Source organism: Cervus canadensis, chromosome 1 (genome assembly GCF_019320065.1).
Source record: "Cervus canadensis isolate Bull #8, Minnesota chromosome 1, ASM1932006v1, whole genome shotgun sequence".
In the NCBI taxonomy this organism is placed as follows: Eukaryota; Metazoa; Chordata; class Mammalia; order Artiodactyla; family Cervidae; genus Cervus; species Cervus canadensis.
The window spans coordinates 123150969-123173373 of record NC_057386.1 but is presented as its reverse complement, the minus strand read 5'-3'; the positions used below and the strand labels follow the sequence as shown (position 1 = coordinate 123173373).

Here is a 22405-nt window from a genome sequence, read left to right as displayed (position 1 = left end):
AGAGGCTTCTGGGGTGAGATGGGGTTTCTGTCCTCGCTCTGCCAGGGCTGCTGTGACCCAGGTGATTCCCCATGCCTCTCTGAGCTGTGAAACAGGCAACCAAGGGGCTTGATCCGGGCCTTCCAGGGCTGGTAGGGGAAGGAAGGAAGGGGTGGTGGTAGGCAGGGCTCCCATGGGGCCCCCAACCGCACACACAGCCGCCCCGTCTGCCCCTTATTGGGGTTTTGTGTAACATCGTTTTTTGAAAACTACTTTGCCGCTTAGAAGAAACCCCCAACCACGCTGAAACCACGGGCAGATGGTATCGGTGTGCTTCCTTTCAGCTCAAATTCTGTGAATCCCGAGACTGGAAAGTGCCCCTGAATCCATCAGGGGGAGGGCAGCGAATGACAGTCATTTATCATCCCCCCATCCCCCTGCTCCTCGGGCCTGTGGCTGTCGCCAGCTTCTTGGAAGTTGCTCTTCGGTTTTCCTTTGTTGGGGGACCGCGAGTGGAGACACAGAACTGTGGAGTCTGCGCTGTGGACTTGGTGGCCTTGGGGCAGGGCACATGGACAGGTTTGGGTTCAGATCCTGGCTCTTGCGTCCTTGTTTATGTGGCTTTGGGCTGAAAATCTGGCCTGTTTCAGCCTTGGTTTCCCATTCTGGAGAATGGGATGTCTGTCCTGCCCTCAATCCTGGGTGACTGAGTCAAAACCTGGCTCCGGGAGGAAGTGTGAGGTGTTTCCTTCCCTGAGGGCCAGCAGAAGGGGCTTCCTGTGTGGGAAGTCACAGACCCCCGAGCTGGGTCCCGAGGCCCTCCCTGGGATAGGCCACCACCTGGCTGCCACTCCCAGTGGCCTGAACTGGGCAAAGCGGACAAGACGGAGAGCCAGTTGGGCCTGCTGGAAATCCCCCACCCACTTCTTTGTGAATGGAAAAGGAAACCAAAATGCAGAGCAGAGATCTCTGCGTTCTGAGCGCTGGCCCTCACTGGGGGTGGGGGCGGGGTAGCTTCCTTCCCCAAGGCAGGAGGGGCCACCTCAGCTTCCTTTCTGGGGCCCACACCCCTTTTACTCTCTCCCCTCCAAGCTGGGGTGGAGGCCACCGTTGCCCTCGGGCCGCGGACCCCACTGATTGCTCGGTCTGTGGAACCAGTGTATGACAGTGGATAGGGGCGGGGGCCAGCACTGCAAGACCTGGCCTCTGGGTCCTCCCTCCCTGTGTATCCCCCACCCTTCCCGGGCCGGACGCGAATTCTGACTGCGGCCCAGTCTGAAGTCCACAGCGCAGCAAAGAGAACCTCTTTCCAGGGAACCGTCTGGAATGGGAGGACAGACCGTGTCTCTTTTCAGATCTCCGTGTAATCTAGGAAACTGTCTACCTTACTGAGGGCCCCCACATTTGAGCTGCTGGTGTTTCTGGTTTTGTTTTTTCAATTAGTAAAGCTCAGGGCAGAAATGATAGAACAGTCACTGAAAAACCACCCACGATCCAACTACTCAGAATGAGCAGTTCAGTCCCAGTCGATGTCTTTGTCCTCTCTTGTATTTCTTTCTAGAACTTTTCCCCCAAATTGCAGCTCCATCAGCATTCACTAATTCTTCATTCAGTAGTTATAGAGGGAGCCCCTTCCATGTGCCCAGCATGCTGGAAACAGGCAGAAACTTTTGGACAAAACCCCAAGTCCTCGTGGGACTGACAAGACTTGTCCTCCTTTTTTTTTTTCTACTTAACATGTCTCGAACATTTTTATGTTTTCTTAAGAAATGTTTAAGAATGTCTTAAAATAATGGCTGCACAATATTCACTTCCATAGGCCATGATATATTTATCTGTGATCATCCAGACTCCTGTTTGAACCATTTCTAATTTTTTTGCTCAAGTAGATACCCTCGTGACAAACATCTTGTACATCAATCTTGCTGCCCATCTCTGATTACTTCCTTAGGCTGTGTTCTTAGAGGGGAAGTGCTGGCTGGAAGGCTTCATGAGCGCTTCTCATATGTTTTCTCTTAAAGCTTGATTGAGATAGAGTTTACATATTATAAAATTAACCTGTTTAAAAGGGTACAGTGGTTTTTAGTATATATACAGGGCTGTACAACTGTCGCCATGGTTTACAGACCACTTTCTCATCTCACCACCACTCATCTCAAAAAGAGACCTTGTAGCCATCGCAATCACTCCTCACTCCTCCCCTGCCCCAGCCCCAGGTAGCCACTCGTCTCCTTTCTGTGTCTCTAGGTTGGCTTAGTCTGTTCTTTCCATGTACACGGAACCAGTGTGTGGTCCTTTATGACTGTCTTCTTTCACTCAGCATCATGTGTTCAAGGTTTGTCCATGTTGGAGCTCGTGTCAGTATTTCGTTCCTTTTTATTACCAAATAATTTTCCATTGTATGACTAAATGACATTTTGTATATCCCTTTCTCAGTGGATGGACATTAGGTTGTTTTCACTTCCGGGTGATTATGAAAAGTGCTGCTGCAGACATTTTTGAGTTAAGTTTTTGTGTGGATGCATTTCTTTTTTTTCCCTGGGTATGTACCTAGGAGTAGAATTGTTGGATCAAATGTAACTCCCTTTAAACATTTTGAGGAGCTGCTAAACTGTTTTCCAGAGTACTGCACCATTTTATATTCCCACCAGTAATGTATGAAGGTTCTAATTTCTTCACATCCTCACCAACACTTACTATAGCTGTTTTTGATTGTAGCCATCCTACAATGGTTTTGAATAGTTGAATGGTTTTGATTTACATTTCCCTGATGGCTAATGAGGTTGAGCATCTTTTCATATGCTCACAAGCTGTTTCTAATGCTTCTGATACATCCTTTCCAAAGAGCCTTCTAGAAAAGCTATACTCATTTAAACATCTTCAAATAGTGGTGCTTACATTGGGTATTATTTTTAAAACGTTTGCCAACTTCCAGGTGAAGGGGTTATCTTGTCCTGATTATGAATGGAATGGACCATTTCTCTTTTTAAAGAACTTTGAGATATACTTCACATGACATAAAATTCACCATGTTCAAGTGCAATTCGTTGTTTTTAGCATATTCACTGTGTATGCAGCCATCATCACTGTCTAATTCCAGAACATTGCATCACCTTGTTTCATCACCTCACTCAGAAACCCAGTACCTGTTAGCATTGGTCTCCAGCCCTTAGCAGCCATTAATCCTGCTTTCTGTCCCTGTGGGTTTTGACTGTCTCTTGTGTTTCTTGGCCGTAGACATTTTCTGTGACTTACAGGCCATTAACTCTGTGTGCGCCTCTCTTGCACTGCTTGCCTCTTCCCTCCCAACCTGCAGGAGCTCTTTACGTGGACCCTGGTGCTCTGTCACACACTGCAAATATTTCCTTTGCTATTTGACTTTTCAGCTGGTTCTGAGTTTCTCAGCCTATGGAGGTTTTTAAGTCTGGGTGGTGACATATGGTTGATTTTTTTCCTTCATGATTTTGTTCTTTGCTTTTTCTGCTTCGAGAGGCCTGGGATAAGATAATTACTCAGGTTCTTCTATTCCAGTTTTGTCTCGGTTTTATGCTTCACATTTAATTATTTAATCCAACTGGCTTTTATTCTTTGTGGCTGGTGCGATTTCCTGTTGTTCTTTGGTGTCAGTGAGATGCTGTGTGTCAAGGCATATCACTGAACAGGGGCTGAGGATAATGACAAGAACTCCTGGCAGACTGAGCTTGGAAGGGTGGAGACTGCAGCCTCAGTGGGCCCCGCCGACTCTGGGGCTCCTGGCTAGTGCCCTGGTTCCCCGTCAGCCTGGCCTGAGGCTCTGCTCAGCTGACTCTGAGCCTCCCCGGCAACCTTGCAGCCCCCTTGAGCTCCAGAGGTCCTCGCTTTCACCTCTTCTTCTGAATCATCATTCTTCGAAGGCAGGCGGTAGCCACCGTCCGGGGCTTTTGGGGATCTTGGTGGTGACGAGCCCCCCTCCCTCCAGTGCACACCCCTATCAGAGGCCAGTGACAGAGGTTATTTGTTGTTGCTTAACCACATCTTTTTCCACCCTCCCCGGGCGTAGAGCTGAGAGGGGCCCCAGGGTGCAGCTGAGGGCTGTGCTGCTGGGGTAAGGGGCTTCCCCCACCTGGCTGGCTCCACCACGGGGCTGGGAGGTGGAGGAGCACAAAAGGCCCTGGGGGGGCCAGCCAGCTCCGAGTCCCCTCTGCTTTCCCCCCAAGAACACAGAGCACACCCTCCCATGCAGTGGGAAGACCTGGGGCAGTGCCTGGTTGCACGCCAGGCAGGACCCTCCTGCTTGGGGCCTGGGTGGGTAGTGAGGCCTCTGGGAGCCACAGTGTCCCCTTTTGTCTGGGGGCTGACACAGCACAGTGTTCCAGGCCCGGGTGTCCTGGCCTTGTGGCGGCCAGAGGGGCACCGCCGTGAGGAAGGCACTGTTGTTGTGAAGGTGGACGGGGACAGGGTGCAGGGCTCTCAAGGCTCCGCAGCCATGTGGGGCAGGGAGGAATCCTGGCAGGATGCTCGGGGCAGGAAGTGGTCGCTCAAGGCATAGGCTGGTGGCAGCTGGTTTGCAGCCGGCAAGGGGGGTGGGGTGCAGGGGGCTTCTGACGGGGCCCCCAGCGGGCCCAGGCCTAGGTGCCAGCTCCATACTCCCAGAGACCCTGCTCTGCCCTCCAGCAGGAAACTGACAGAGGGGAGCTGATGCAGGCTAGCCACTGAGCAGCTCCATGTTCTGGAAAGGTGCCAGGAGTGGCACCCTGTGCAGAGGAAAGGTGCAGCACGCAGCCCAGCTTGTGACTGTGTGGCGCTGGCCCCTCTGTTCCCACCTCTGCAAGGCCCCATCCCAGGACAGGCCTCCCCAGGCCAGGTCATGGGTGGACTGCTGTCACCCTGAGGGGGAGGCAGGCAAGGTCAGCTGGTGAGATGCCTGTAGGTCCATAAACACCTTGGTTCCCTAGTGCATCTGAGCCCATGAAGGGGGTGTGGGGACTGTGACTTCCAGGAGTGGTCTCCCTTAACCACAGGTTACTCCCTCACCGCCAATCCTGGGTAGTTCCCCAAGGCTAGCCTAAGAGTAGAAGTGCATGCTCATCTCCACACTTGGCCACTTGGTATGAAGCTGGACAGCCGCATCTCAGGGTTTGGATGGCTGTCAGGGGGATCCCAGACTGGTTCTGTGCATGTTCGGGGGTTGTCTCTCTATGGGGATCTCTGTCTCTGGGAGGCAAGTTTCTCCAGCCTCTGAGAGGGGCTTTGTGTCCCTGTCGCTGTGATTCTCTGTGGGGTGGTCTCCATCTCTCTGAGGGGGCTTTATGTCTGTGTCACTGTAAGTCTGCGTTTCTGACATGTGGCGGGGACTTTACAGGCTTTCAGGGGAGCTCATTGCAGGTGGGGCTTTAGACAAGCTCCCAGCCCATGTCTTTCTCAACACCTCTAGCTAGTTACCCCTCCTACAGGGCCTTCTTAGGGCCTCTCCGGGTCCAGAAGTAGGGGGTACACAGGCCCCCACACTCATGCTTGGTCACTAAGAGTGTGATCTGGGGGTGCCACCTGTCCAGGGGAGGGAGGCAAAATGATGGGGACTCTGGGTAGGGTTGTCATATTAGAGGGACATCTCCGTGTGTCAGTGCCAGCTCGGGAGCAGCTCTGTCTCTTGGCACTGGTGGGCTCTCACTTGCCAGAAAGGAGAAGCCAACTTGATCTTTGTGGCTTCTATAGAGGCATCTCTCATCACTTTCCTGCTCCCTTATGGGGAGACGGAAGCTTGAGACAACAGGGCCAGACCGAGGAGACCTGGGAGCCTCCTGTGTGCTCCAGGCAACTGACAGGTCGCACATACAGAAGCCCTGGGCGTGTGCCTCATCACTGTCTCCATTTTACAGATGAGGAAACAAAAGCACAGAGAAGTGAAGTGATTTGTTCAGGGTCACATGAAGAAAAAGTGGCTGAAGCAAGCATTCAAAGGGTGTGTGTGCGAGTGTGTGTCTTGTGTCCCCCCAGTTGGGGGCAGAGGAAGGAAGTGACCTGCACCCTGTAGTTCAGCTAAATATTTGTTGAGCTCATTGCCTTCAGTTTGCCCTCAAGGGAGCAGGGGAAGAAGGGGGTGAGATAACTCACCACACCCCCACATCTGCCTCTGCTTCCCAGACATCTGACGGCTGGGGCCCCAGGCATCTACCCTCACCCATTGATCTGACAGACTCTCTCTCAGGACCTCCTCCAGGCTGGACCTGGTGCTGGGCCCCAGCTGGAAACAAGGCTTGGTGCCCTGTCCCCACCCCCAAGAGGAACTCCCAGTCAGATGGTGGGGGCAGCAGCACCATCAGGAAATTATGGCCTGGCCTGATAAGCCCCGTGCCGCGGGAGAGGCACAGGACTTGCACTGACCACAACGTGGCGATCAGAGAAGGCTCCCTGAAGGAGAGGAGGTTTTCTCTGCTTAGAGCAGCGGTTTGGATCAGGCCTGGTGGTGTGTGAGCTGGATGGCGGCAGTGCCGTGAGCTCAGGGACTGCATAGACGAGGGTCTGAGCCCCAGCTCCACTTGGCTCCTCTCCGTAGCTGGGGACAGCTGAATTTTGCCTGTCAGGGCTCCCGTTCCTCCAACCGTATCGTCAACTTGATCCGTGTTCCATGAGGCATCCAGGGCCTTCTCAGCCAGGGCTCTCCCTGAGCTGGCTCGAGGCCCTGGAGGCCCAACCCATGCCCTCCATCCTTGCCTCGCTGAGTCCGTCACTCCCCTAGAGTCCTCAAGAGGATGGGGGTCTGCGTTGGGGGCCGCATCCTGTGCCTTCTGATCCCAACACGCATGATACTTGGCAGACAAGGGGCCTGTGAAGAATATTTGTTGAGGACTAAAGTCGAGCATGTACAACCTCCCAACCCTGTGCTCAATCCTGGGGATGTGACAAGACCAGGTGCCCCAGAGCACATTTCACAGGTGGATAAGGCAGTGGAGGAAGTGAAGGGGGTTCTGGGACGGTGACTGTGTGTGTCTGGATACAGTAGTGGTCAGAGAAGGCCTTCCCAAGGCAGCAATCCTTGAGCTGAGTCCTGCGTCCAAGAAGAGCCAGATCTGTGAAGATGCAGGCAAACCTGCCTTTCAGACGGAGAGAACAGCAGGTGCAAAGGCCCCGAGGTGGGAGCGTGCTTGGTACATTGAAGGCAGAGTGGAGGCCAGTGTGATTGAACAGAGTGAGAAAGAGGGAGGGTAGGTGAGGTTAGAGAGGTAATAGGAACAAGGTCCGGCAGTATCTCATAGGCCACGGTGAGGACCAGCAAGGTGGGGCTCACAGGTTTTTTAAAAAAAATATATTTAACTGCACTAGGTCTTAATTGCAGCATATAGGATCTAGTTCCCTGACCAGGAATCAAACCCAGGCTCCCTGCATTGGAAGCATGGAATCCTAGCCGCTGGAGCAACGCAACAGGGAAGTCCCTCTTTTAAAATTTTCTATTTATGCAGGCAGGCAGTGCCCAGTCGTAGTAACAGCACATGGGGTATTCAGCGGTCTTCACTGCCAACATGTGAGATACTTGGTTGCAGCCATGTGGGACCTAGTTCCTAGATCAGGAATCGAACCTCGGCCCTCTGCATTAGGAGTGCAGAATGTTAGCCACTGACCACCAGGGAAGCCCCCACAAGAGTTTTGAGCAGAGGAGGGGGATGAGAAGTCGTTGGATTCAGGATGTGTCTGGGAGGAGCGCTGACAGGACTGCTGGACAGCAACTCAGTTTTCATGCCACCCATCTCTTGGGGTTCAAGATGTCACCCTTTTTTGATGCCTCACCTTAGTGGGGCTCCCTGTGAGTGCCCCTGCTTTGCTCCCAGGAGCTGCTTACGACTGGAGTCCAGAGCCCTCCCCCCCACCCCCCTAGGAGCTACTTAGGACTGGAATCCAAGCCAGCTGGTTCTCAAGCCCTTGCCCCCAGGGTCCAGCACTGTGTTCTGGGGGGGGGGGGGGCTGTGTTCCTTGCCCTCCCCATCTCTTGTGCCTGGAGAGGGGGTGCGGCCCCTTGCCCAGCCTTCCCCCCAAAGATGCTGTGTGTTTCAGATGCGCCCAGGGTAAACACGGATCCCAGGCTGACCTCTAAAGGATCCAGGCCCACTGGCTGTAATGTAGGAGGCTCTCTTAGCCTTGAATGCTCATTTGTGAAGTGGGGAATAAAACACCAGCCATGCATGGGCTCCTGGGGGGGGCGTCAGGGGAGGTGCCCACCATGTTCCTCCGACAAGACAGGTGGCTCAGAGCAGGATGCTCTCAGAGGATCACGGGAGATGATGTCAGGGTTGCCTCCACCCTGGAGTGGTGACCTTTCTACTTCCTTGGTCCCAGTACCTCCATTCCTCAAGACAATGCTCTTTTCTACAATATTTGCAATTTCTGGAAATGGTGTAGACCTGTGAATTCAACAGTTCAAAAGTGTCCTGGATGGAGAGACCAGGCCCCAGTGCCTGGCACACAGGAGGTGCTCATTAAAGGGTGGAGTGAGGGGGCCTATTAGTACTATTTCTTGCCACAGCCAACTCCCCTGCCATCTTATGGACGTGGCTACACTTACTGGTCCCTGGCTGCTGGCTCCTGCCATACCCTTGGCCTCCAGTGTCTTTTTCTTCCCCCTTCTCCACTCTGGAGATTGCTCAGCAAATGTTTAAAGCCGGTGACTGTGCCCTGTGGAAGGCACGAGATGGGAAGGGACCAGGGAGGCTGCCTTGGGCTCACAGACTGTGTGTGGACAGCCATGAAAGCTGAAAGTTTCCTCAGGAGAGCAGTTTGCTTCTGAGCAGACCAAGTATTCCTAAGACTGACTTCCCAAGGCCCTGTGACATCCCCTGGGACCTTTCCACATCCTCCCACCCCCTGCCCCTGCAATGCCCACACACATAGTACTGCCACATTTTCTTGGAGGGTAGAGGGGCACCGTTAGCCCACTCTGTAAAAGTGGAGACTGAGGCCAGGAGAGGCAAGTCACTTGTCCATGGAGGGTGAGGCAGAGTTGGGACTGAAGGCCAGGAACGTCTAATTCCAAAAACCCAGGATGGGGAGGTTGCTTGCAGTGGTTGTGCAGACCCCACAGGGGTTTCTGAGCCAGACACTTGGTGGCCACTGGGTGGGGAACACATGGGTCCAGGTTTCTCTGCTCCAGCTCTTCTCAGAGCCTTTAATGGCTGCTCTGCATGGGATCCATGCATAAGTGGCTGCCTTTTCTTGGAGAATGCCTCTTTGCACTGGCTGCTAGGAAGCTCAGATACAAATCTGTGGCAAGTAAACTCAGGTCTGTATTCTAGTGGTTGTCTGCATTTCCATTCTGGGTATCCCTGGAATCCAAACAAGATAAGACATTTTCTTTCTTTCTTTCTTTCTTTTTTTTAAGGCTGTTTGGATACAATAAGACGTGATTAAGCCTTTCTCAGAATGATTTCATCCATCGGTCCAAGCAGCATCCATTCTGGGCTCTTGCCTGAGGGGGAACTCAGTTATCCATGACTTCAGTTCAGTCGCTCAGTTGTGTCTGACTCTTTGCGACCCCATGAACCACAGCACGCCAGTCCTCCCTGTCCATCACCAACTCCCAGAGTTTACTCAAACTCACATCTATTGAGTTGGTGATGCCACCCAACCATCTGATCCTCTGTTGTCCCCTTCTCCTCCTGCCTTCAATCCTTCCCAGCATCAGGGTCTTTTCCAATGAGTCAACTCTTCGCATGAGGTGGCCAAAGTATTGGAGTTTCAGCTTCAGCATCAGTCCTTCCAATGAATATTCAGGACTGATTTCCTTTAGGATGGACTGGTTGGATCTCCTTGCAGTCCAAGGGACTCTCAAGAGTCTTCTCCAACACCACAGTTCAAAAGAATCAATTCTTCAGCGCTCAGCTTTCTTTATAGTCCAACTCTCACATCCATACATGACTATTGGATAAACCATGGCCTTAACTAGACAAGACCTTTGTTGGCAAAGTAATGTCTCTGCTTTTTAATATGCTTTCTAGGTTGGTTATAACTTTCCTTCCAAGGAGTAAGCATCTTTTAATTTCATGGCTGCAGTCACCAGCTGCAGTCATCATCTGCAGTGATTTTGGAGCCGAAGAAAATAAAGTCTCACTGTTTCCCCATCTATTTGCCATGAAGTGATGGGACCAGATGCCATGATCTTAGTTTTCTGAATGGATCTAGAATTTCCTCTGAGCCTTTGTTTTCAGGCCCCCAGCAAAGACCCACTGTCCTCCGCCTAAAGGTCAGCAGGATCTTGCTTACTGTCTGTATATTACCAAAGAGGATGTGAGGCTGCAGTCACTGCCATGCCCAAGATCCCACATGTAGGTGGTGGAGCTGGGGCTTGTCTCATCTTGGCTCCAGGCCATGGGGCCGGTACCTCGCGAGCATTGAGTGCTGTGGCAGAGGAATGGGGCTTGAACCTTCACCTTCAGCTGTATATTGAGTCCTACCTCCTGTCCCACGGTTGCTCTTTACAGGAGAGCAGTGAGGGTCCTAAAGCCCTGGGAGAGAGAAGATTGCTAAGAGGCTGGTGTGGGTCTCTCCTGAAGGCTTTCCCTGGAAGAATAAAGACCCCTAGAGTGGGTGGAATAAGGCCACTGTGAGGGTACAGCATGCCCACACCCTGGGATCCCCCGTGCCAGGCTCTTGACTGTTTGGGTGTGAATTGGATGTTGTCTCCACCCCTCCCCACACCCGCCTCCCATTTCCCATGAAAGAGACGGGTTAAGAGCTGGGTTTGGCCCAGCTGGCTTCTGCCCGAGTATTCTGCTGAATGCCAGACCCACATAGGCAGCTGCCCACCTCCACAGCCCCACCTGAGAATAGACTGACTGCTTCAGCCACACGGGGACCCCCGCATGGCACGCATGCCTGTGTGCTTCCCTGCCTCAGGGCCTTGGCCCAGGACCTCTCCGCACGTGGGAGGCTCGCTGCCTCCCCACCCATGTGTCCTGGCCCCTACCGTGTCCTGCCCATTGGGTATCTGTGAGTGATACTGTGTGTACTGTCCCTGCTGGGGTCCTGTGAGTGTGAACGAGGATGGGGCACAGCAGGGTGCAGGCGGGCGCCTTGGAGCACTCTGGATGGCCGTGTGCGCCTGAGCGCAGGGAGTGGCAGCAGGCTGAGGGGAAAGCAAGGCCTCCAGAGAGGCCAGATCTTGTTCCAGTCACGGCTCTCACTCCCTCCGGCCAGATTCGAGGCCCAAACGCTCCCCACCTCCTACCCCACTCCTGCCATGGGAGAAATTGCTCCTCCAATCTGGGCAGAGCCCCTGGCCTCCCCCAACCCCACCAGGCAGCACAGTTACTGGTTAGGTGGACACTAGACGAGCTGGGTCTAGCCCCTGGCTCAGCCTCTCGAGTTGTATGACTCTGGGCTGCAGAGAAGGGACCAAAGAACACGTGCTGGGCTCAGCCAGCAGGCGGAGGGGAGCCGGGCCAAGCTTCACCATTGCCTGTGCGGCCAGGGTTGGCCGTGGCTGAGGAGGGGAATCCTTTCTTCACCACTGCTGGTCAGGTCAGCAGCTGCTAAGCTGCTGGGGGTGGAGCTGGCACTGAGGGGCCCACATTCAGAGTGAGACCCGTGGCTCCGCCAGTTAATCTTGGCCCTCACGCTGGGGGCAGGGCCCAGGGCGGAAATGAAAAGGAGACAAGGCCCATTCCCTTCTTGGCCGGGTCTACTTCCTCCCAGTGATCCTGTGGGTCCAGAGCCAGGCAGGGCCAACTGCACATGCAGGAGCAGGAAGGAGCCCTCTGTACTAACCCATTCTGTAGCCAGGAAATAAGACATGGAGAGGCTGGCTGACTGAGAACACCGCTGGGGGAATGGGGTCCCTGCTTCCCTGGGCTCTAGTGTGTCTAGTGTCCATGTGGGTGCTGGGTGGGGCTACCTGGCTGAGGAGCTGGGTGGTAGGGGACATACAAGAGGAACTGGAAGAGTGACGATGCCCTGGCTGGTGGTCACTTAGGGTGGGATTTACTAGTTGTGTAGCTTGTCAGAGTGTGTTCCCACAGTTCTCCCCAGACTGCTGTGTCCAACCACCAGGGCAGGACTGGCAGCTCCAAGACCTGCTGGGTGTGAGCCGGGACCAAGAAGAGCCTCTCTCCTAACAGGCTGCCCAGTCTTGCACTCACCATCCTTCTGCCAGAACCCTGAAGCTCAGCTGGGTGTATGGCTTTGGGATGAACTCTGACACCACCTTTTGAAAAACCAGCTCCTGTCCAAGACATACCCTTCTGGGCACAGGCTGGATCTGCCAAAGCCGCCGTGCCTAGAACTCACCTTTGCTCCTGCCTCTTGTTTCTTCCTCCTCACCTGGCGCTGGCTTGATGGTGTGTGTGCGCACGCATAACTAGTAGTGTCCAGCTCTCTGCGACCTCATGGACTGTATGTAGCCCACTAGGCTCCTCTGTCCATGGAATTTCTCAGGCAAGAATATTGGAGCGGGTTGCCATTTCCTCCTTCAGGGGACTTTCCCTACCCAGAGCTCAAACCCGAGGTCTCTTGTGTCTCCTGCACTGGCAAGTGGGCTCTCTACCACCTGAGCCCCCAGGGAAGCCCTGGTTTGGTGGGGGTTGTGGTGGTATTTTCAGGTGCACCTCACTGTCTCTTAAAACAGCTGCTGAAGGGAGGAGGGGCACCAGTGGGTCTCAGCTGCCCTTTCCCACATCTTATCTTCCTCAGGCCTCTGCTGAAAGCCACCACTGATCATGTCATGACTCTAGGGAAACAATCTTAGCCATTTTATCATAGGAGGAAGTGGAGGGTGCTCTGCCTTCTGAGAAAAAGTGATGAGAGCTCCTGGGCCCTGGGGGTCATCTCCCACCCACTGTGAACCCCATGTGTGTTGAATGTCACGGGAGACTTCTGGGGCTTGCAGTTTTCTGGCTGGCTGGTAACTGGGGCCAGCCGTGCCAGGCTCTGTTCCTTTGGGCACATTGGCAAAAGAGCCCCAAGAGCCCATAGCTAAGCTACTCTGCCAACTCTCACCATGCCACCTCACCCATGCCTCCTTTCCCGAGACTTGGAGGCAGAACAGAGTCGTCAGGTATATGCTTTGAATGGTGGTTCACAGCCTGATCTCTGCTTCCTCAGGCAAATTACTATCTCCAAGATTTGAATTTCTTCTTTTTAAGATGTGGTGATAGTATCTGCTTCCTGGGCTGCTGTTGAGCTGGGAGAGGTCCGTCCTGGTGGGGAGCCAGTGGAGGGGAGGAGAGGAGCTAAAGGCAATGTGAAAGGCCTGGGCCCCAAGCACCATAGAGGGAACTTGGATTGGGATACCCTCACCTTCCATCTCTGGGTTTGCTGTGACGAGGTAATCAGCAGCGATTGTGACTGGCCAGAAGAATGGGTTGGGGGGTTTTGCTCCACCAGAGGGAAGAGAAACTGGTGTCAGCCAGCAAATGGGTCAGAGCTGGAATGCCCACAGGTCAAGGTGAAGCAGAGACTGGCCCTCAGGCCCTGTTGGGCGCTGGGGAGCTCAGTGTCTGTGTCTGGGTGGGGGAGACAGTGCTGTGGTTACAGGCAGAGAATCCCCTGCAGGTTTCTGTTGGGAAGAATCCTAGAATCTACTCCAGGATCAGAGTGTCCACTGAGCAAGCTAGGCCCTGGGGAGACTGCAGAAAAGAACAGAGGCCTGGGTGGGTGAAGGGCTATCAGGGACAGGCCCTGAATGCCTGCACTGGTCTCCTAGAGTTCAAAGTCCAAGCTACAAGCAGCCTGCTCCAGTATCCAGGAGATCCGGCGATGCACACGTCTTGAGATGCCTGACAACCTGTACACCTTTGTGCTAAAGGTGAGTGGCAGCTTTCCACACATGGGGGGAGCAGACACAGACCTCAGGAATTACACACAGCTGTCCCTTACTTCCTGTCAGGTGAAGGACCGGACAGACATCATCTTTGATGTGGGAGATGAACAGCAGCTGAATTCGTGGATGGCCGAGCTCCGGGCGTGCACAGGCCAAGGGTGAGACCCAAGGGCTCCATCTTGACACAGCTTTTCCTGCTACTCTTGAGCTACCGAGTCCTGAACCCCCATCTTCTCCCGCAGACTCGAGACCACAGACCCAGAGCCGCACTTTCCCTCAGCCACAGAACCCGGCACGGCTGACTCTCCAAGGGGAAGCACAGATTCTTTGAACCAAGGTGAGGGGTCAGGGCCTCTGTGCTCCAGTACATCAGGACCCAGCCCAGGGCATAAGGTGCCCACAGAGGGTCACCATTACCCATCTCCTTCTCTACCAGGTGCTTCTCCTGGGGCACTGCTGGATCCAGCCTGCCAGAAAACAGATCACTTCCTGTCCTGCTACCCCTGGTTCCATGGTCCCATCTCCCGGGTGAAGGCGGCTCAGCTGGTCCAGCTCCAAGGTCCTGATGCTCACGGAGTGTTCCTGGTGCGGCAGAGCGAGACACGGCGCGGCGAGTATGTGCTCACGTTCAACTTCCAGGGCATAGCCAAGGTATGGGGCAGGGCGGGGGGGGGCGGGGGGCTGCACCCCGGCCAAGTTAAAAGCCGCAAGGGGCCAGGGCCTGAGCCTACCTTTCTCCCTCTCCTGTAGCACCTGCGCCTGTCGCTGACCGAGCGGGGCCAGTGCCGAGTGCAGCACCTCCGCTTCCCCTCAGTCGTGGACATGCTCCACCACTTCCAGCGCTCGCCCATCCCCCTCGAGTGCGGGGCTGCCTGTGACGTCCGGCTGTCCAGCTACGTGGTTGTCGTCTCCCAGCCACCAGGTGTGACCCTGATGCCCCTTGATAAAGGGGGTGGGGACCGAGACCTCCTGTTGTGTCCTTCCAGCACCTGCCTCCACCCTGATAAGACTGACAGTGTGGTCTCTCTCTCGGTCACTTGTCCCCCAGGTTCCTCCAACACTGTTCTGTTCCCTTTCTCCCTCTCTCGCTGGGATTCAGAGCTGGGCCTTCCCCACCTTAGCGCTTCTGGCTGTCCACGGGGTCTTGGCCCAGAGGGTCTCCCAGGCCGATCCTCTCCCCCAGAGCAGATCTTCCACCTGGTGCCTTCGCCCGAGGAACTGGCCAACAGCCTGCGGCACCTGGAGCCCGAGCCCGCCAGTCGAGCCCGGGACTCAGACTATGAAATGGACTCCTCCTCCCGGAGCCGCCTACGGGCCATAGACAATCAGTACACGCCTCTCTGATGGGCTTCATGCTGCCCGGAGGAGCACAAGCAAGCAGAGATGTGAACTTGTGAATGTAACTTTCTTTCCTTCCTTCCAGAGAGAGATTCAAGGGACACTTTTAACTGCTCATTCCAGTTTGGATGTGACCCTTCTATTAGGCCTGTTAAAGGGCCTCCAACAAGTTCCATTCTTACCTGGCTTTCTCCTTATTGTTTACAGATGTAGTTCTTGTTCAAGGATGTCCCTAGGACCAGGCCCCATCACTCTTGAGAGGCGGCCGGGGTGGGGGGAGAGGGAGGGCTGGAGTTGGCAGTGGAAACTACTTCTCCTTTTCACTGACACTGTCTGTCCCAGCTGACAGACTTTCTACTTGGGGAGGGGGCCCATATGGAAGCCCAAAACACTAACAAGCCCTGGATTCTGCCGTGGTTTTCCCACTGTAGCGTCAGTCCAGGTGGCAGGTCTGCTGTACCCAAGCCACAGGTGACCACACCTATCCTGCTTCCACTCTCAGCTTTAGGACAAAGTTCTGGCAGATGGACAAGCTAAAGGTCAAAAATGATTTTAAACATTTTTACCTCAGATTAATTTTTCAAAGAATTCAGGTTTCAAAATTAAACCATTGCTTATTTCATTGCACTGTTTGAACTAATACACATGCAATTTTTATAGTCAGAGACAGCTATGCAAACCTACTGACCAGTTCCTGGTCCAAGCCAGTATGCCTGGCTTCCTTGTCTGTTATATTCTCAGGACAGTCACCTGTTGCTGAGGAGATACTGTCCTTCCTAAATGTAGAGAAGTGAAGTGTGTCATTCTTTCAAGGAAATTCCAAGCAATTACTGAAAGAGGAGGGTGGCCAGGAACAGTTCCACCCCGGTGCCTTATGAATAAAAAACTGAATTCTGGTTTACAGTAGCTTTATGGTGAGAGTTAAACTGGGGTGAGGGAGGGGCCAGGAAAAAAAGGGCTGCTGGGCCCTTTCTAGTAAATCTTTCACCAACAGGGCTGGCTCAGAGCCTCCAAGCATCTAAAGGCTTATTAAATTATTCCACAAGGTTTTAGGCTCTTTCTTGAGCCAAAATGGAAGCTAGGAATCTGGTGCCACAGCTAATGAGAAACTCCTTTAATAGTCCACAATCAGTGTTCTGTTCCAGCAGTGACCACTGCTTCATCTGATGAAGACTATGTGTGCATGGATACACAGGCACCCATAACCTCCACCATCCCCAGAGGTCCTGCAGTCGAATCTCCATCTGTACTTGCCTTTCACAAGTGACACAATTCATAGGGGGCTAGCTCCTCCCACAACTTTCATGCAGAGGCTCAGAAACAAGGGAGGCAGTGACCCAGCAGAGTCAGCTGCTTCTGGTGCCAGCAGAGCCATTCAGTATAGCTGCCAGCCTCACCCAAGTGGCTTCTAGGAAACTGGGAGTTTTATTAGCACAGCTTAACATTTACAGATGTATCAATCAAAGGCTAAAATTAAACCTTGGCCTAGACTAACTACTGCCTGCCTTATCTGGGGTGAGGGGTTTGTCTGTTCCAGCCATTCTCTGTACTCCAGGAGGTCAGACTTTAGGAGGGGCAGGGAGGTAAGCAGCCACCTCGCTTCACTACTTTTAAAACCAACACTCCTGGCAGTCCAGTGGTTAGGACTCTGGACTTCCACTGCCAGGCACATGGGTTCAATCTCTTGTTAGGGAACTAAGATCCCTCAAAAAATCTACATACTAACACTCCTGGGTGGTTTCACAGATGGTAAAGTATATCCAACTCTCAATCTATGGTTGTGGTCCATTTCTAAGGGCTCCATTTTCTACACATCAAGCATTACTGAGTAATGAATGCTAAGCAAACGCAGACCAGGAGGGTAAACGTAGAGATATGACATCTACAAGCCTGGGGCACTCGCTTCTTAACAGCCTCTCAACATACAAGTCTCAGGTGGTGCCAAGAGGCTAGCCAGGCCCAGCAAGCTCGCAGCTCTGAATGATTGGCTGCAAAGTACAAGCTCAGAATCTCTGATACAGTCACCCACTTCCAGACAGCTTCAGTGTAAAATGTTCAAGAAAAACATTTCTTGACTAAATGTGTCTGAGTTACCTGGACAGTTCAAATACATTCCAACAAAAAAGGCCCTTTGTGGCCTAGGAAGAAGTGACACTAAGCCAATGCCTTTTCTTTCTGCTAGAGCAGGTCAAGCTGGAGGAAGGGGGAGCAGTGGGGCCCAGGGCGTGATGCCCTCACAGGCAGTGAGGCAGCAACCCTGATAGCTGCAGCCAGCCCACTGCAGTCAGAGCGCATTCCATCACCCTCTTTCCAGCCCCAATGTGACCACTGCTGCCGGCAAGAGGCCAGGCCCTGAGTGGCAAACAGACCCTGAGTATCGCCAGCCCTCTTTCATCTCTAATGACAGATGACGAGGATGGCCTGGCTGCTCCCAGCACCGTCACTTCGTTCACCTGACTTTAGTGAACTTTACAAACTAACAGTCACCAGCACCAAAGAATTAAGTCAACTAACCTGCCTTGAATTTTAGACCAGCAATCCATATGGCTTTATCTGGTATAAATCTTCTGCCTTTGATCATTTCTGGACCGTGTAGGAAAAAGGAATAGCAATCATTAAAATCTTAAGCCAGAGAACACTATTTTTACATAACAGTTTCTTAACCTAAAATCAAAGCCTTGAACTCTTCCCTAAGGGTTGCCTGAGATTCCTTCATGCTGTTATTCAGGGCTAAGTCTGTTATCACAAATATCATGTGAGTGCTAACATCTCCCACAAGCTAGAGGAACATGATAGTTTATTATCCACTGCCTCTTAACAAGGACACATCTGACACCCAGTGTTTAGCTGGAATAAATAGCACATTGTAATGACAACACAGAGAATGGATTCATCTTTTATCATTATAGGCAGAAGGTCTATTTGGCAAATTTTTATGTATTGTTTATGTACTGTATAAGTAACTTATTCTTGAATACAGATTTTGCTATAATGTACAAATTGCTACATGTTAATTAAAACAAAGGTTTTGGAATCTTGATTAGTTAACTGCAGTATTTAAAGGCTCTATTATGACTACAATCTCTGAAAAAATAGGTATTTTTCCAGTTTATCCTCCTCCCACAAAACCAAGACCCCTAACAAATGCTTAGGGTTTATTTTGTACATTGCTGCATCCTTTCAGCTCTCTGGATTCCTTTATTACAACTGTGAGTGTGTGCTTCCTGCCCCCTACTGGTAAAACACAGATGCCTGAATCAGGACAACCTCTGACTTATCTGGGTTCCGGAGATATTAAAAAGGAAGCTTACAGAATCAACGTCAGGCCGAGGATGTGGACCTTCGGTGCTGCCCAACTCTAGCCAGCCTTCCTCCTTCTGAAGCAGACCTCTAGCCACCACAGAGAACATCTCTCAGTCTTGTCTTTTTTCTAGAGATACCTTGAACCAGAACTAAAGGTGAAGAAGAAAAATCATTTGACAGCTAACCTTCAAGGATATTAAGAAAGCAGTCAGCCCTCCTGCCCTGAAACTCAGTATCCTATAATGGAAATAGCTCATACAAACACACATTAACTTGGTATCAGTTTTTAAAACTTTTTTTATTTTTTAATTTTTTTTAAGTTTTTATTTTATATTATCTACAAAGTAAAAGTTTTTCCCTTAACTTAAAAGTTGAACCACTGCAGACAGTGATTACTTCATCAAACTTGATTTATAAATAATAATCCGTCAGTTTGACGGTAAGAATTTACTGAACCTTTGTCAAGTTTAGTAAAGGTGTTCCAAGTCTTGATTTTTTTTTCTTTTTTTTAGCGGTAATAGCAGCAAGAATCACTCTTGTTACTTCTTTTGCTAGCTGATGTGTTCATGACTTTCAAGGGTCATTAAAAAATAAATAACTTCCAGTTTCAGCAAGCAGAGCTGGGGTACTTGCGGGACTCGGAAACAGCATATGGAATTATGGAACAGCCCACAAGTTCCTAAATGCCTCTACTCGGTCCAAATATCTTCCACTGCAAGTGAACTGTTAGCATTCCTATTGGATGTTACAAGAAATCAACATATATTTTTTCAAAACAAAATAATGAAATTCTAGTTTTCTGTGCTTCCAGTTGGTAGAAGCAGTAGAAGGGAGGAGGGAATTTGGCCTTTCGGTTCCTCCAGGGCAGCCTTACAACTGCTGTTGGTGGTGGGCTTGTACTGTAAAAAAGAAAAGTGAATATTTAAACAGAAAACTGGCAACACTTGCATATTAGCCTAGTGTTTCTGCAGCACATGACTGTAAGCTATCCTTGTGCTAGCTGAACAAGACTCAAAATTTAATTCACTCTGTACCCTTCCCACCCCCCAGCATCTGTACCAAAATGGGGAGAGGTAGGTGGGTGGGTAGAAACAGACCAGTCAGACATAAAACCATTTCAGATAAAACTCCCAGAAGAGTTGTTGTTCATGGGGTACAAAAAAGGCCTTAACATATCCCCTCCCCAAATAACAGCCAAGCACCAGTGCTGCTTTCAGAATAACAGGTTAGACTGTGAAATCTCGCCATGGCCGCCATCAAGTACTAGCGCACAATCACGGGCATTCTCTCCCTGCCAGGGCATAGACTGGAGCTAATTCTATAGTCAAAACCAATCCATACACAGCACTTTCTCATCAGTAGTAGTCTCCAGAGCTACAATCAAACTCTGCCATGGTGGTAACCCCCCACGTCAGACTGTAGGGACTCAGGAAGGAAAACACTGCCCTGTCCAGCCTAGCGTAACAAGGAAGGCCAACTGAGTCCTAAGCATGCATCAGCTACACAGAATGCTGCTGCTGCTGCTCATCAAGCCAGATCCTGTATACCATCAGAACACACACAGCCTAGGCTCCCGGAAGCCTCAGGCCCTGACACTGAGCTGATCGTCACAGTCCCTACTGTGCACACTCTGACGGGTCTTGCTAGTTCTCAGATGCGGGGCTTCAAGCGCTGGCCCTGCCTGCCATTCGACCTGTGCGAGCAGAATGCTTTGGGGTGCCCGGCGGCCCCTGCACACACACGCCTCACCTGAAGGGTGCGTCATATAAGGGAAATGCGCTGTTGTCGAGACTGGAATGGGCTGTAGTGCACTTTGAGCGAGGGCGGCCTGGGGACCGCCGGGTGGCTGTGTCGTCATTAGCATCATTGGCGCATGGGCAGTTGGATGAGAAGGAACCATTCCTGACTGTACATGAGCCTGAAACAGAGAGCTCTTTTACGCATACAGGCAACATCTCCAGCTTAAACAACATGTCAACTGTGTTCCTTTCACTGGGTTGGGGCTCTCAGGAAAGGGCAACAGTGGGCCCTCAGGGCCCTTTCTTTCCTCTGGGGACATTCCCTAGTGGATCCATTAGTTGACCTATAGACACGCTTCACCTTTTGGCAGATTCTGCAAGGCTGAGGGGGCAGGCACCCAATGAGCCTTGGTAAAAGTCAGGGCTGCCGTGTCCTAGGCTTCAACATTTCTGATGACTGGATTCTATGTAGGGGGCAAGGTCTTCACAAAGGTAAGAAGATCCCTGATCCAAGTGCAGCTTTCTCTAATAGGAGGCTACATGCAATGATGCTTCTAGACTCTGGCTTCCATGTGGGGTCTGAATCATCCCTTTCAGGTAAGAAAGCAGATTATTACATTGTAAGTGGGGACTGTTAACTCCTGTTCTATATTCTCTTTGCTGCTCCCCCTCTGCTTCTCGCCTGCTCACCAGCACACCTCAGTGAAGATATGAGTCAAGGCAATGAGAAAGACTTTCAGACCCTTTGCTCTGCTGAAAGATCCGCCGATAAAGCAGCAGCAGGAGGAGATGCAGTGAATGGCTCCAGTGAGGTGGGGAGGGGTAATCTGAAATCATCTGGGCCAACCCAGTGTCCCTGTACCAAGTGACAGTGAGTTCAACCAGGTCTCCCTGTCAAGTTGGAAAGGTTTTAGCCCAAAGAGCTGGACCCCAGCTCTGCAGGGATTTGCAGAGCGAGGAGGACAAGTCCTCAATTCCTCCTCCAATACTGTGCACTATTCTAGACCATGATAAACCTTGAAGCAAACCCTGTTTTGACTCTAACACGTTCCAGTAGACCCAGGGCACATCTGGACTTCCCTGCAGACGTTAACCTTTTTGTTCTTTCAGCACAAAAACACAAAAATGAGGTTTTAGGAACCCCAACTTACATATAAATTCACATAACTACTTAGCCACCAGCCTCTGCTAGACATCTACCGGCCCCAGGTCTCATGAAGCTCCTGATTCAGCCAAACCATGCTGCCCCACACTTGACCAAACCGGCTCCCCTCCCCACCATCAAAAGCAACTCATCCACTGCAGTGCACCACGCTACAGAACCTGCCCGTTTGCTGGGGAGGATGCCCAGACTTCCCAGAGCTGTGGAACTCTAGTTACAAGGTCACCTTCTGAGTTAGCTCCAACTGAGAAGCATCTCCAGCCCCACCATGCCAGAGCCTCAGGGGTGCACTGCTTGACATGAAACGGAGTTCAAGGGGCAGTTTAAGCTGGGACCTGCCTAAGAGAGTTCTGTTATGAAAGCAGCAAAGAGACATCAAATACAGCCAATCCACCCTTAGTAGCTCCAGGGAAGGCCTCAAAGGACAGTGTTAAAAGTTCAACTTCAGTGCAGCTCCTTCTCCTCATTAAGACAATTCAAATTGGCCCTGGATCGCATTGGACTTTGGTCAGCAGCAATCACACCTTTCAACCTTTAGAAACTTATGCTAGAAGTGAGCTCCAAGTGCTTCCAGATCTACTCTTTAAGAAAAATGGGAACACCTGGGCGCTTCCAGCTTCAAATCACACAGCACCAGTGTACAAGGCCAAGCCCTTTCAAGAAGTACAACATGTGGTAAAAGCAGATTTAGGAATAGCCAGGGAAACAAATGAAGAGATTTCTTAGGAACTCAGGTGACTAACATTCAAGTGGACAGTCCCAGGGCAGTCATCTCAGAGTTGAGAATTTGTGAAATCCCATCTTCTTTGTCAGACCTGTATGTGTATGTGTATGTGTGTGTGTGTGTGTGTGTGTGTGTTTCTGAGATGTGGGGGGAATATGCTTACATATATGTGTATATATAGCAACAAGAAAGCTATATAAACAGAAACAGAGCAATGCAGACACAGTAAGGAAAGAACTAGGTTGCATTCCAGAGTCAAAGGTATTTTTAAGGCCTCAGTTGGGAAATGTCAAAAGACTGACCAATCAGCAACTTCACTGATCCCATTACAAAACCACACAAACATTCATTTAAGGCCAGATCACATGTATCTGAGT

The 22405-nt window shown here is 51.6% G+C and overlaps 2 protein-coding genes across 10 annotated transcripts in view; one reads left to right on the top strand and one right to left on the bottom strand.

Annotated features, from left to right (window-relative positions):
- Nucleotides 1-18544, top strand: part of SH2B3 (SH2B adaptor protein 3) — a 38094-nt gene extending 19550 nt beyond the window's left edge. The window contains exons 3-8 of one of the 3 annotated variants that reach the window (XM_043440660.1): nucleotides 13646-13747; nucleotides 13829-13920; nucleotides 14005-14099; nucleotides 14199-14413; nucleotides 14513-14684; nucleotides 18285-18544. In XM_043440660.1, coding sequence (XP_043296595.1) covers nucleotides 13646-13747; nucleotides 13829-13920; nucleotides 14005-14099; nucleotides 14199-14413; nucleotides 14513-14684; nucleotides 18285-18313 — 705 coding nt within the window. In that variant the 3' untranslated portion in view covers nucleotides 18314-18544. Of the gene's footprint in view, nucleotides 1-13645; nucleotides 13748-13828; nucleotides 13921-14004; nucleotides 14100-14198; nucleotides 14414-14512; nucleotides 18141-18284 lie in introns of those variants that run through there. The other 2 variants (XM_043440649.1, XM_043440643.1) reach the window with 2 other exon arrangements.
- Nucleotides 18545-18682: 138 nt separating this feature from the next.
- Nucleotides 18683-22405, bottom strand: part of ATXN2 (ataxin 2) — a 100027-nt gene continuing 96304 nt past the window's right edge. For 5 of the 7 annotated variants that reach the window (XM_043440629.1, XM_043440579.1, XM_043440588.1 and 2 more), the window contains 2 exons: nucleotides 20153-20321; nucleotides 18683-19302 (listed from right to left, as the gene is read on the bottom strand). In XM_043440629.1, coding sequence (XP_043296564.1) covers nucleotides 19274-19302; nucleotides 20153-20321 — 198 coding nt within the window. In that variant the 3' untranslated portion in view covers nucleotides 18683-19273. The remainder of the gene's footprint in view (nucleotides 19303-20152; nucleotides 20322-22405) is intronic. The other 2 variants (XM_043440613.1, XM_043440621.1) reach the window with 1 other exon arrangement.